This window comes from Malania oleifera, chromosome 2 (genome assembly GCF_029873635.1).
Source record: "Malania oleifera isolate guangnan ecotype guangnan chromosome 2, ASM2987363v1, whole genome shotgun sequence".
NCBI lineage: Eukaryota > Viridiplantae > Streptophyta > Magnoliopsida > Santalales > Ximeniaceae > Malania > Malania oleifera.
The window spans coordinates 6702480-6714690 of NC_080418.1; the positions used below are offsets into that span (position 1 = coordinate 6702480).

The 12211-nt window shown below is 37.1% G+C and overlaps 1 protein-coding gene across 1 annotated transcript; it reads left to right on the top strand.

Moving 5' to 3' along the window:
- The first annotated feature begins 1213 nt into the window (after positions 1 to 1213).
- On the top strand, positions 1214 to 4422 carry LOC131147653 (LRR receptor-like serine/threonine-protein kinase EFR). Its single transcript, XM_058097164.1, has 6 exons — positions 1214 to 1429; positions 1535 to 1634; positions 2374 to 2627; positions 2734 to 2970; positions 3303 to 3973; positions 4224 to 4422. The coding sequence occupies exons 1-6, from the start codon at positions 1214 to 1216 to the stop codon at positions 4420 to 4422; spliced, it is 1677 nt and encodes a 558-aa protein (XP_057953147.1).
- Positions 4423 to 12211: the final 7789 nt, after the last annotated feature.

Genomic DNA, 12211 nt, shown 5'->3' on the forward strand with positions numbered 1-12211 from the left:
GAATCGGATCAAGCTTGCCTTTGGCCGCACCGGAACAACAAAAAGATTGAGACAAACATAATGCCATTATCCTCTGGGAAGAAGACAAAAGTTACTTGAAATGCAATCTTTGTTGGAGCAGGGTTTTATCACTTATGGAAGATGCATGGGAAAGGCTTTATCTTAGGCAGCTTCTCTGCTACTGAAACTTCCTAGTTCCTAGAATGCAACAAGATGCAACGGAGGCATTTATTAAGTCATCCTGTACATTTCAACACGAATCTTATGTGGCTAGTGACAAAAATTATATCCATCAACTTAAAAATTCTGGTAGGGTTTTTTACTTCTTTTTATTTCAAGGTAAAGTGTGTTACATCACTTCTCGAGCTGGTAGAAGGGTTTTCTTCCTTCCATTTGAAATGGTCTTGCATATATATATATATATATATATATATATATATATATATATAGAGGTGGTGCCTACTCAAAAGCCCGAAAGAGCAGGCAATTACCTAATCTACTCGAATGTTAAAAAATTGAATCCCAGTCTCATTTGAGGACTGAAAAACAAATCATCATGCTTCAGTCAACGAATAGAGATAAGAAGCATATCTAGTAGAGAACAAAGTGGGAAGGAATAACAAAAAGCATAAATGAAAATTAACGGAAAAAATTGGGTGAGTTCTATTTTTGATACTTAGGTAATATTTTTTTTATGGAAAAATTGTCATCAGGAAAATATAACTAAATTCATGGTTTGAGTTATTTAAAACTAGGGGAATTCAATGATTATAAGATATACTCAACAAAATAATGAAAAACAAATCAAAATCAGGGATTATTATGCCTGCAATTTTGCTATTCAGAAACAATGCAACAAAGCAACTAAAATACCTTATGTTGGTGTCAGCAGAGGAAGAAGTCAGATTAGTTTGGGCATGACTTATTTACATTAGTATTGCTTGCTGCTTTCATCACCAAGTGCCCCTTCCTGTAGCATTCCTTTTCAACAATTACAAACATTCAATTTCAGCAATCAAAATCACAAGCATAAAAATAGTTACAGAAAGCTTGACTTGTCATTCTCGCCAGCGTCTCATATAATTTGTGTTGCAATCATAGAGCCTAACTTGCTATAGACTATCCCAGAGACAGGTACTTCTATGTTCTCTTATCTTGGTGCCAAAGTTGGACTAAGAAAATGAGATAAGGGTATTTTATTAACAGTAGAAGGATGATCATTGAAAAGGTCGTTAAGTTAGTTACCAATATACGCAGCTTACAACCACAGAACATCTCAGCTTTTCTCAGTGGTAGCTGTACTGGTTTCCCTCCACAAATGGAGCTTCCCATTTGGATTTTAACCCAGTTTTTCTCACTAACCTTCTGCCCAGTCCTTCTATTGTTCTTCATGTCATCAGCTTCAGGGTCTGTTTCTGCAGCTAGACTTGTAAATGAAACCAACTTACTTCAATTGCAAGAGTTCCAAGTCTCAAATAATCAGTGATCCTCTGGTGGCCCTAGCCTCTTGGAATAATTTCTCCATTTCTGCCAGTGGACTGGAGTTACCTATGGCTTCATGAGACAGTACCAAAGAGTTTCTGGTTTGGACCAAAGCAGTAAGAAGTTGAGTGGAACCATATCGCCTCACATAGGTAATCTTTCATTCCTCCAGTCAATCAACCTGGCAAATAATTCTTCTACGGTGCAATTCCTCTGGATTTTGGTCGGTTGCTCAGGCTCCAAAATTTGAACTTGACCTATAATTCTTTCAGTGGGGGCAATTCCTGCCAATCTTCTCATTTTTCCAACCACATGAATCTTGAACTAGATTACAGTTTTCTTGAACATCAAATCCTTTCCGAACTTGGGTCATTATCAAAGCTTGTGATGCTATCCCTAACCAGCAACAATCTTACAGGGAGGTTCCCTGCTTCTCTAGGAAACCTTTCCTCTCTCCAACAGCTTCTACTAACTTATAATAATTTGGAGGGAGAAATCCCAGATACAGTAGCCCAAATGAAAAGTTTCCTGGTGGGGCTAAATAATCTCTGCTGTGTTTCCTCCTTCGCTGTACAATCTATCCTCTCTTGAAATCATATTCTTGGATAGCAACCAGTTTTTCGGCAGCCTCAGGCTGGACACTGGCCTTGCTCTTCCAAATCTCACGTCATTTCTTATTGGAGGCAATCAATTTTGGGGCCCCATTCCAGCTTCATTGTCCAATGCTTCAAATCTTCAAGATCTTGATTTTCCTTATAACAATTTCACGGGTAACATACCAATGACTTTTGGACAACTTCAGAACTTGCGGAGGCTTAATGTGGGAAATAATTTTCTTGGAAGTTATGGAGTTGATGAGTTGAGTTTTTTGACATCTTTGACCAATTGCAGCCATCTCAATAACCAATCTCTCAACCAAAATGACATGGCTAACTGTGGGAGGAAATAGTATTGGGGAAGCATTCCTTGAAGGGATTTCAAACCTCGCCAACTTAATTCAACTGTGCATGCAGGGTAACTTCTTCACAGGCAACATCCCCACTTCAATTGGGGAGCTTTCAAAACTGACTGGATTGTCTCTTGAAATAAATAACTTGACTGGGCAGATCCCACCCTCTATAGGCAGTCTCTCTCGCTTGATTGAAGTAATAAAAGCTTAGAAGGAAGTATACCTCTAAGTTTGGCAAATTGTCAGCATCTTCATTTCCTAATCTTTCCCATAACAAATTCAATGGCTCTTTACCCAAGCAGCTTGTCAGTCTTTCATCTCTTACTATTTTCCTGAACTTGTCTGATGACTCATTGACTGGTAACCTGCCACCAGAAGTTGGAAGCTTGACAAATCTTGTAGTACTAGATATATCAAACAAAAAATTTTCTGGAGAAATCCCAAGCATGCTAGGGAGCTGTTTAGCTTTGGAACGACTTAATATGCAGGGCAACTTGTTTGAAGGAGTCATTCCCTACACGACTGAGTTGAAGAATATAGTATATTTAGATCTTTCCCACAACAATTTGTCTGGCCAAATTCCCAAACACTTGGCAAACCCTTTTTCTTTGCAAAATTTAAATTTGTCTCTCAACAATCTTGAGGGAGAAGCACGGTCAAGCACCTCTACAGGGAGTTTTCAGAAATGCAAGTTCTATTTAAGTTTTCCGCAACAGCAAGCTTTGTGGGGGGATCCAAGAGTTGCAGCTGCAAGCATGCCCTCTGCAAAGATCTGATAAACCCCTTAATTATATTCTTCTAAAGTTGATAGTACTGATAGTTGGTGCTGCTTTATTATTAGCATTGATATTGGCTTTTATTTCTGTGTCAGATGCGGAAGCTGAAGAAGCCTATTTTTGCTACTTCTTTTGGGCATGTTTGCCCAAAAGTTTCATATGAAGTGCTTCGCAATGCAACTGGTGGATTCTATTTGAGCAACTTGGTTGGTTCAGGTAGCTTTGGCAGAGTATATAAAGGAATTCTTGGTCCAGATGAAGCAAATGTTGCAATCAAGGTACCGAAGCTTGAACAGAAAGGAGCTTCCAAGAGCTTCATGGCAGTATGCGAAGCCCTGAGGAACATCCGGCATCGAAACCTAGTTAAGGTTTTAACTGCTTGCTCAAGAACTGACTTTGAGGGTAATGAGTTCAAAGCATTAGTGTATGAGTTCATGCCAAATGGGAGCTTAGAGACTTGGCTGCATCCAGAAGCTGGTCAGGAAAACAAGCGGAATTTAACCCTTCTTCAAAGAATAAACATTGCAATAGGTGTGGCCTTTGCTTTGCATTACCTGCATCATGAGTGCCAAACACCCATCGTTCACTGTGACTTAAAGCCTAGCAATGTTCTTCTAGACGACGATCTGAATGCTCATGTAAGTGATTTTGGATTGGAAAGGATCCTTTCAAACTCTGGTAGAGATGCTACTTTCAATAAATTCAGTTCACTTGGAATTAAGGGAACCATCCAGGTAACACTGTCAAATTACAATTATCTTACGAAGTAAAGTTTATCTAATGAAGGTGTTGCAACAGGAATAATAACTCTTTTCGCTCTTTCTGGGCGCACTAGTCATCCAGATGGCATCATCATATGTCCAACTTCATATCTTTTTTTGTGATAATTGCATGACACTCTGAAATTATGAATGGGAGTTACCATGAACTACAGAATACGGCATCGGCATTCACGTGTCAACTCATGGAGAAGTCTACAGCTATGGCATACTCTTGCTGGAAATGTTCACTGGAAGGAGACCCATTGATGAACCATTCAAAGATGGCTTGAACCTTCATGAGTTTGCTAAAATGGCACTGCAAGGTAGAGTGAGAGATATAGTGGACCAAGCAATTATTGACAAGGAGACTGATGAAGTGAACAACATTGGGAATTTGAGTAGATGGAAAAGTGAAGGGTCCGAAATCTTGATTTCTAAGGCATCATCTGAATAATTCAAATCGAAGCAATTGGATGTTTGACTCGGGCCTATATATATATATATTTTGGTAAGAGAGGGCGGCACCTCCTAATCTTTATTAGAAAACCCCTCACTTATGGCGGAGGAAAACCGTGGTTACAATTTTGAGACTTTGGGACAATAAAAACAAAATTCCAAGACCCTAAAACTAACTTAACCAACATAAACCAAACCAAAAAACCAAACACCAGCAACCAAAAAACTAAGAAACTAAACCACTAAAAGTGAATTAACACAAAACATCATGAGCGCAAAGAAGGAAAACCCAACAAGTCCAATCGAATCATTCTCCTGACTTGTTGAGGAAGATCATCTTGGCAACCATATGATCGAGAAATACTAGATTCACCCTATTTGGCAAAGAAATCTGCACTTTTATTCGCCTCCTTGTAAACATGTTCCACTTTGAACTGTATGCCTCTTAATGCTAGCATAAGTTTTTCCCACAAATTCCATAAGTTCCAAACCGAGCACTTCCCAGAATTTATCCACTGAACCAACAAAGTAGAGTCACATGCAATCTCCACTTGATCAAATCCGAGATCTTTGCATAGATTAATCCCTACAAAAATCGCCTTCAATTCAGCCATGTTATTTGTTCCATAACCCAATAATGAGGAAAAAACTGCTTTAAATAAACCTTTTTCATCTCTTATCACGCCTCCACCACCACAATTCCCTAGGTTACCTCTACAACTCCCATCCACATTCAACTTAACCCAACCTATTCCAGGTTTACACCATCTGACTACACCAAGAAGACGAACCCCCACATTTTTTACTTGAATATCCAAAGCACGAAGGACTGCAATATCCGTGCAAGAAGCAGGTGCACATTTATTTAATTTGTCTGAAATGGATCTCAGCCAATATTTAATATCAAGCCACACAGTTCTCACCGAATCATGAATTGATTCCATCCTGGCTCTACATCGACAAGTCCAGAGTCTCCAAATGATGAGACTAGGTATAAGACCTATCAAAATGCCTAACCGTGAGGCCCGTCTTGCACAACTAAACCAAACATTAACTCTGCCTTTCCAAGTACTTGTTGCCATACAACTAACACCCAACGCCACTGCTGCTTTTTTCCATACCTCTTGAGCAAAAGATCCGGTGCAAAACACATGGTCTAGAGATTCAATCTTGGCATTTGAACAACAATCACATCGAGAGGCCATCTGGACATCTACTTCTTTAATACGAGTATCAACCGGAAGACAAGCGAACCAAGACTTCCACATACAAATTGACACCCTTTTTGGCAACATAGGATGCCAAATCCATTTTGCAACTAAGAATTCCTCTTTGTGCTCCCTTATAATTTCCCAAGCACTTGCTGTGGTGAATTTTCCATCTGTTGAAGGTTCCCAAATTACTATATCAGGACCCTCCTTGCAAGAAATAGCAGAGTTCATTACTTCCTCAGCCTGATCTTCACCCAATAGTTCCACTAATAAATCAACATTCCACCCATCTTTATCCCAACAATCTCGAGTTCAAAGCTTATGGTTACTGATTTCCTGAACCTTAGCACAAAGGGGATATGACTTCAAGTAGGGATTGCATGTTCAGCAGAATCCCCAAGTGACAGAATGAATATAAGAGAGGTTTCCAACACTACTTTCAATCTGGGACAAATTGGTTGGCACTGGAATGCAGGAAGAGGCAACTCATGGCTGAGGTAATAGGAAATTTTCTGAAATTGATATTATCTAATAGCCCTAGAGCCTCGTTTCTGTCTAATTCACTGGAGTGTAGAGTTTCTCAAAACCAAATGGAAGTAGGAGCCCCTTATGAAGAAGCCAATATCTATCAAGTGCTACAGCATCTACACAATATAATGTTAAAACAAATAACTTATCTAGATATGTTTCATAGATTTCCTTTGTCTTTTAGATTGAGAGCATGCAAAGAATGTTTCTCTATACAATTGAGTTCTGTTAAATGTTAATACAGCCTACTTTGATTTGGCTGATTGAATACATTCAAGTGGAATTGGGTTCAGATGCAACAGAAAAAAACGGTATGGGATTCTGTTTGTAGCATTTAGGATTCCAATAAACTTAAATTGATTATATGCTTTGTTGGGTGTGCAAAATTGCTGCATCTTCTCTCCATTGTCTAAATAATATAAATTTTTGCCATTTTATAACACTTAGTATACTCTAAATATATGCATGACCTGGAAAACCGAGGCATCTCAAATTGGCATATACTATCAATGGTGCAGAAGGGAAACCGGAGTGGCAGCTGTTTATCGCTTATAAAAGCTCATCTAAACATGGATAGAATTGGAGGTGGCAAATGTTCATAATACAGGCCCAACACTTCACCCTGTTTGAAGGACCGTGTATAACTAATTTTAGAACACAAGCTTAATTAGTTAACACTAACCACAAGGATTGGGTGTAGCTACTCGTAGTGACATAGTTCTGGTATAAAAATGTCGTACTCTGAAAGACTTTCCATAACCACAAGTATAGACCCCATGTTTGTGACTTTGAGCAGGTTTCTAATGAAGTCAAGTGAGAGAGTCTCCCACCATCTCATTGGCACCTGAAGAGTTTCCAACAGCTTTGCCCTCTATTTCTGCTCAACCTTGTCTTGCTGGCAGATGAGATAAGTTCGGGTATACTCAACTATCTCATCTTGTATTATTATTATTATTATTATTTTTTTTTGTAAAGTTGAGCACCATCATGGTTGGCCTACTCACATGGTATGACAACATCATAACTTGGAACTCCTTCAACATGTCTTGGATGGTAGTAGGCACTAGCTTTTGTCCTACGTCTTCATCCACCACCAATGAGGTGAGATAAGATAAGAAACAATCTCAGAACTCTCGTAACAAAAAGCAGATATATCTAGGGGAAAAGCCTCGAAAGGACTCCTATTCAATAGCACATTGTTGTTGTAAACTCTATCAAGAACTGCTAACCAAGCAAATGCATAAATATTAGAGGGAGCTTTTGTGGTCCAAATATTGCGATTAAGAGAAATGCTGGGAACAACCAATCAAAAAAAATAAAAAAAAAAACCTTATGTCCCAAAAGGTAGGTTGGCTACATGAATCCTTTTTTCCGCCTGTTTACACAGTTGTTGGCAATTTCCGTCGACAATTGAAGGGCTATTAAATCCTTACCATCTCATTCCATGTTATTTTAGGTTTACCCCTACCCTTCCATTGCCACTAACAGTAACTACGTCACTCCTCATTAGTACCCTATTTGGTCTATGCCGCAGATGCCCAAACCATTAGAGACTCCCTTCCATATTTTATCTTCTATATGTGCTATGCCTAACGTACCACAAATATGCACATTCTCTAATTTAATTTTTAATGTTGTATCACTCATCCACTTTATCATTCTTATTTTGACATTTTTATTGTTGGACATGTTGCTTCTTAGTTGTTTAACATTTTGATCCTTATAGCATAGATACTTTTACAACCATCCTATAAAGCTTGCTTTTTATTTTAAGGGTAGTCACGCGATGCGCCTGAAGCACTTCTTCATTTTACCCACCCTGCTTCAAACTCTTATGTATAACATTTTATCCAATTTCTCCTTTAACAAGGATAATAGATTAAAGTTATCAAGATCTAGTAGTGCTATTAATTTTTTGACTATCAAGTTTAATCTTTTCTCTAATATTCCTCCAACCATGACTGGAATTGCATTTCATATATTCTATATTATTTCTACTTATCCAAAAACCTCTAGATTCTAAAGCTTCTTTTTATAATTCTAGCTTAGATTCTAGTCCATCCCTAGTTTCATGAATCAAGACAATATCATCTACAGACAACAAACACAATGGAAACTCATTTTGGGTACTCCTAGTAAGTTCATCCATCACTAGTGCAAAAAAACAAGGGCTTAAACAAGAACCTCGATGTACACCAATTGCGATTGAACTCTACCTGTAGTCCTAGTCATTAATCCAAATATCCGTAATAGAATCAATATACCTATTACATACTTTTTTTTTTTTTAATTTTTTTTTTCTAAAACCCACCATAAAACTTCCGTAGATACCTTATTATAGGCTTTTTCTAAGTTAATAAAAATCATAAGCAAGTCCCACTTCTTTTTCCTAAACTTTTTCATTAATCTTCTTAGAAGATACAAAGGATTTGTTCCCAAGCATAAAACCTAATTGTTTTGATTTTCCGAGACCCTCATTCCTAACACTAGTCTTTGTTCAATTGCCCATTCCCACAATTCATTGTATGACTTGTAATTTCAATTCCATGATAGTTATTACAATTTTTATATCTTCTTTATTTTTGTACATAGGTATAAATGTGCTTTCCTCCACTTGTTTGGCATTTTCTTAGTTTTTATAATTGTGTTTCATAAATTAGTTAACCATAAAATTGTGTCATCACCTAGGAATTTCCAAACTTCAATTGGGATGTCATACGACCCTATAACTTTTTCATTTTTCATTTTTCACAGCCAATTTAACTTCATAAGTTTTAATTTTGTGAACAAATTTCAAATTTTTAGCTTTTTCCTCACTTGTCAATTCTAAGTTAAAGCCTTTATTTGGTTTTCATTAAATAACTTATTAAAGTAATTTTGCACCTTTTCTTTTACCTATTCTTCTTTATGCTTGTAGCATTGTCTTTTTTTGCATTTTTTTTTTCCTCTTTATACTTTCTAAAATTTTTTCAATATTTTTTCCATGTTTTATACCAAGTTCTTTTTGTCTTTACAATTTTTTTAACATCTTGACCCCACCACCAACTTTCTTTTACTAGCCAAGAATCTTCATCTAGGTTCACCTAAAATCTCTTTTGCTATTTTTTAATAGAGTTAGTTATTATATCCTAAAGAGTGTATGTGTCTACACAATCCCCTATTGTCTAATCACTCTCTTTGACCATTTAATCTTTAAATTTTTCTATATTTTCTTCCTTTAGGTTCCGTGCCTAGTTCTCTTGCATTGATTTATGTTTTCTTTTCTTTTCCATTTTTAATACATTATTTAACGCTAAACTTTCACTTAGGATAACTTTACAATCCTTGTATGATAAACAATCTACCCTCCTAGTTAAGAAAAAATCTTTTTGAATTTTATTTCGTCTACTTATAAGTGTTTTGCTCTCTTTTTAAAGCTTGTATTCATTGTACTAAGATCTTATGATATGGAGAAGTCTAAGATGACTCATTTTTATCTCCTTATCTATGTCTTCCATGAATCCTCTCATAACCTTTATTATGCTTTTCAATGTGTCCATTCACATTAGCTTTGATGAATATTTTCTCACTCCTTGATATCTCTTGTATAATACTATCCTATCTTCCCAAAATTGCCTTCTAAGGTTTTTGCCAAAGCCTGTTTGAGGAGTACAAACACCAATGATATTCATTATCTCTAGACCTAAGACCATCTTGATTTTATGATTTTATCTCCTACTCTTTTCACATTTACAACACTACCATTTAGGTTTGTCTACAATGATCCCTACCCCATTCTTATGTTTTTCTTTTCTAGTGTATATAGTTCAAATGTCAAATTTTCAATTTTGCTAGATTTTTCCCCTACCTAGTGCCACTAAGTCACTTGAAGGCAGATTATGTTAACTTTCTTCAAATCATTGTGTCAACTATCTCCATGCTTTTAGCCATAAGCATCTCTATATTCCATGTTACTAATCTAACCATAGTCTCCTAAACTAACTTCTTTAATTGCTCACATCCAAAATGACAAGCGATACCTTAGATATTTGACACCATACACAAGTGACGACACAATGCGTTTCTTTAGGGTGACAACCTTACCGACCCTCGCCCATTTTCCACTGCACCCATAGGTGCTATAAGTGCAACACGTCACTTGTAGGGGATGCCCCTACACATAATCAGTAAGGATACATATCATAAAGATTAGATAAGTTTTACGCTTGCTGTTAGCTATCTAACACAACACCCCTCCTTTGTTCGGGCTTGGAATTGTCCGTGTGAAAAGATTTATAACATTGAGTGCATCACGGTGGAGTTGAAGAGCTGGCTGTATGTGAACAGAATTAGAACATTGAGTGCATCACGGAGGATTTGAAGAAAAAATCAAATGGCCAAAAAAAGATTTACAAGAAAACATCCTAGTAGCAATTGAAACCCACACTTGACCTACCTCGAGGGCAACTAGCCTCTAACTAGGAAAACAAAGATGAAGGTTTCTCTGCCTCCCAATCATTAAGATTTCAAGGAAAATGGAGATCCTAAGAAACGTTATCATTGATAATTAACATAAAAGAAAAAAAATACAAGGCTTATGGACCACGGAAATACGAAAGAGATGAGGAAAACATAGAAAAAGAAACTTCAGCCATTCAAACATCCTCCAAAAAGAGAAACAGCCCCCTCGTTTTATGCTAAAGAAAGGAAAGAACAATGAATAAATTTTTGAAATAAATCTCCAAAGACTCTCTCAAGAATTTCTAATCCCAATATTAGCACTCCATCCATTCTATTGCAAGCTAAGTCTAATTTTAATCACTTTGGGCCAAATGGATTTCCAAATAAATCTATCAAAAGAAATGGTCCATGATTGCATAAATTGGAGGAAAAAGATTCATATAGCTGACCCCACCTAGTGGGACTAAGGCTTGGTTTTGTAGTTGTTGTTGTTGGGCCAAATGGATTTCACCTCCAAGGGAATTTACCCATCAAAGTAGTCTTCATAGACACCGCCTTACCAAGAACCAACCCACCCTCAACCTCCCAATAAACCAAATTTTTATTGGATATTTAGTATTATTACCCATGCTAATAACCATGAGGTTAATAAGGGTATTATGGTCATTGTGATGCACTTAACATATATTGTAATTAAAGAGGGAAACCTGTTTCTGTGACTAGGTTTTCCAATTTACACAACATCGTCAATATAGTATCATAGCATTGGCTTGAGACACCCCCAAACTTTAAGTGCCACAATCACCACCAAACTGAGCTTGGAAACCCACATTCCTCTACATGTTTACCATCATAGGAGAGCTATCAGCACCAACCCAACAGCCGCTGGAAAACACACCAGCCACTGAAAAATTCTTGGACAACATCACATGTTCAGGAACACAAAAACCCCCTAGGATTTTGCAAAACCACCACCCACAGACATTGTCGATATGCTAGGATCTGAAATTCCATTGCCAAAGCCTCCCGCAAGTGACCTTACGCAATAGTTAAAGGCTGGTAGCTCCGACTTAATGCACTGGCGCATGAAGCTTCCTACAACCATGTTTTTGGTTTGGTCTGGTCCCACATGGTTCAAATCCCTTTATTAAACATTTATCAAGTTTTGCATTATAGTTTAGGCCAAAAATCCAACGTTTGAGTTGTTCATGTGCAATACTCAAGTAATGATTGTATGGTATTTCTAGAGACTGTTTGTTGGTGGTAGCGGAGTTCATTGGGGTCTGACATAGTGTTATTTCATTATGTTTGTGATTTATTCTAGTTGTTTTAATTGTTTATCTTGTTTGTTGTTGGTCTCAGTTGTATGTGTGTGTTGGCATGGAGTCCATGAATCCCAAAAGTATAATTCCTTCATTGCCATAGACTACAACCAAGAAATTGAATGGAAGTAACTATGTGTAGTGGTTTAATGCTGTTAACATCTATTTGACAGGCTTAGGCAAGTCCAAACACTTGTTTCGATCTTTAACCTAATGACAAAAAATGGAAAGAAGTATGGGCGCAAAAGTACTCAATGAAACCCAGATTGCACTAATGTGTATCTGT

Coding starts and splice junctions, on each gene's coding strand:
- LOC131147653 (XM_058097164.1), top strand. CDS start 1,214: ATGATCATTGAAAAGGTCGTTAAGTTAGTTACCAATATACGCAGCTTA. Junction 1,635..2,373: donor AACCATATCGCCTCACATAG/GTAATCTTTCAT, acceptor GACCAATTGCAG/CCATCTCAATAACCAATCTC. Junction 2,628..2,733: donor GTCTCTCTCGCTTGATTGAA/GTAATAAAAGCT, acceptor TTACCCAAGCAG/CTTGTCAGTCTTTCATCTCT.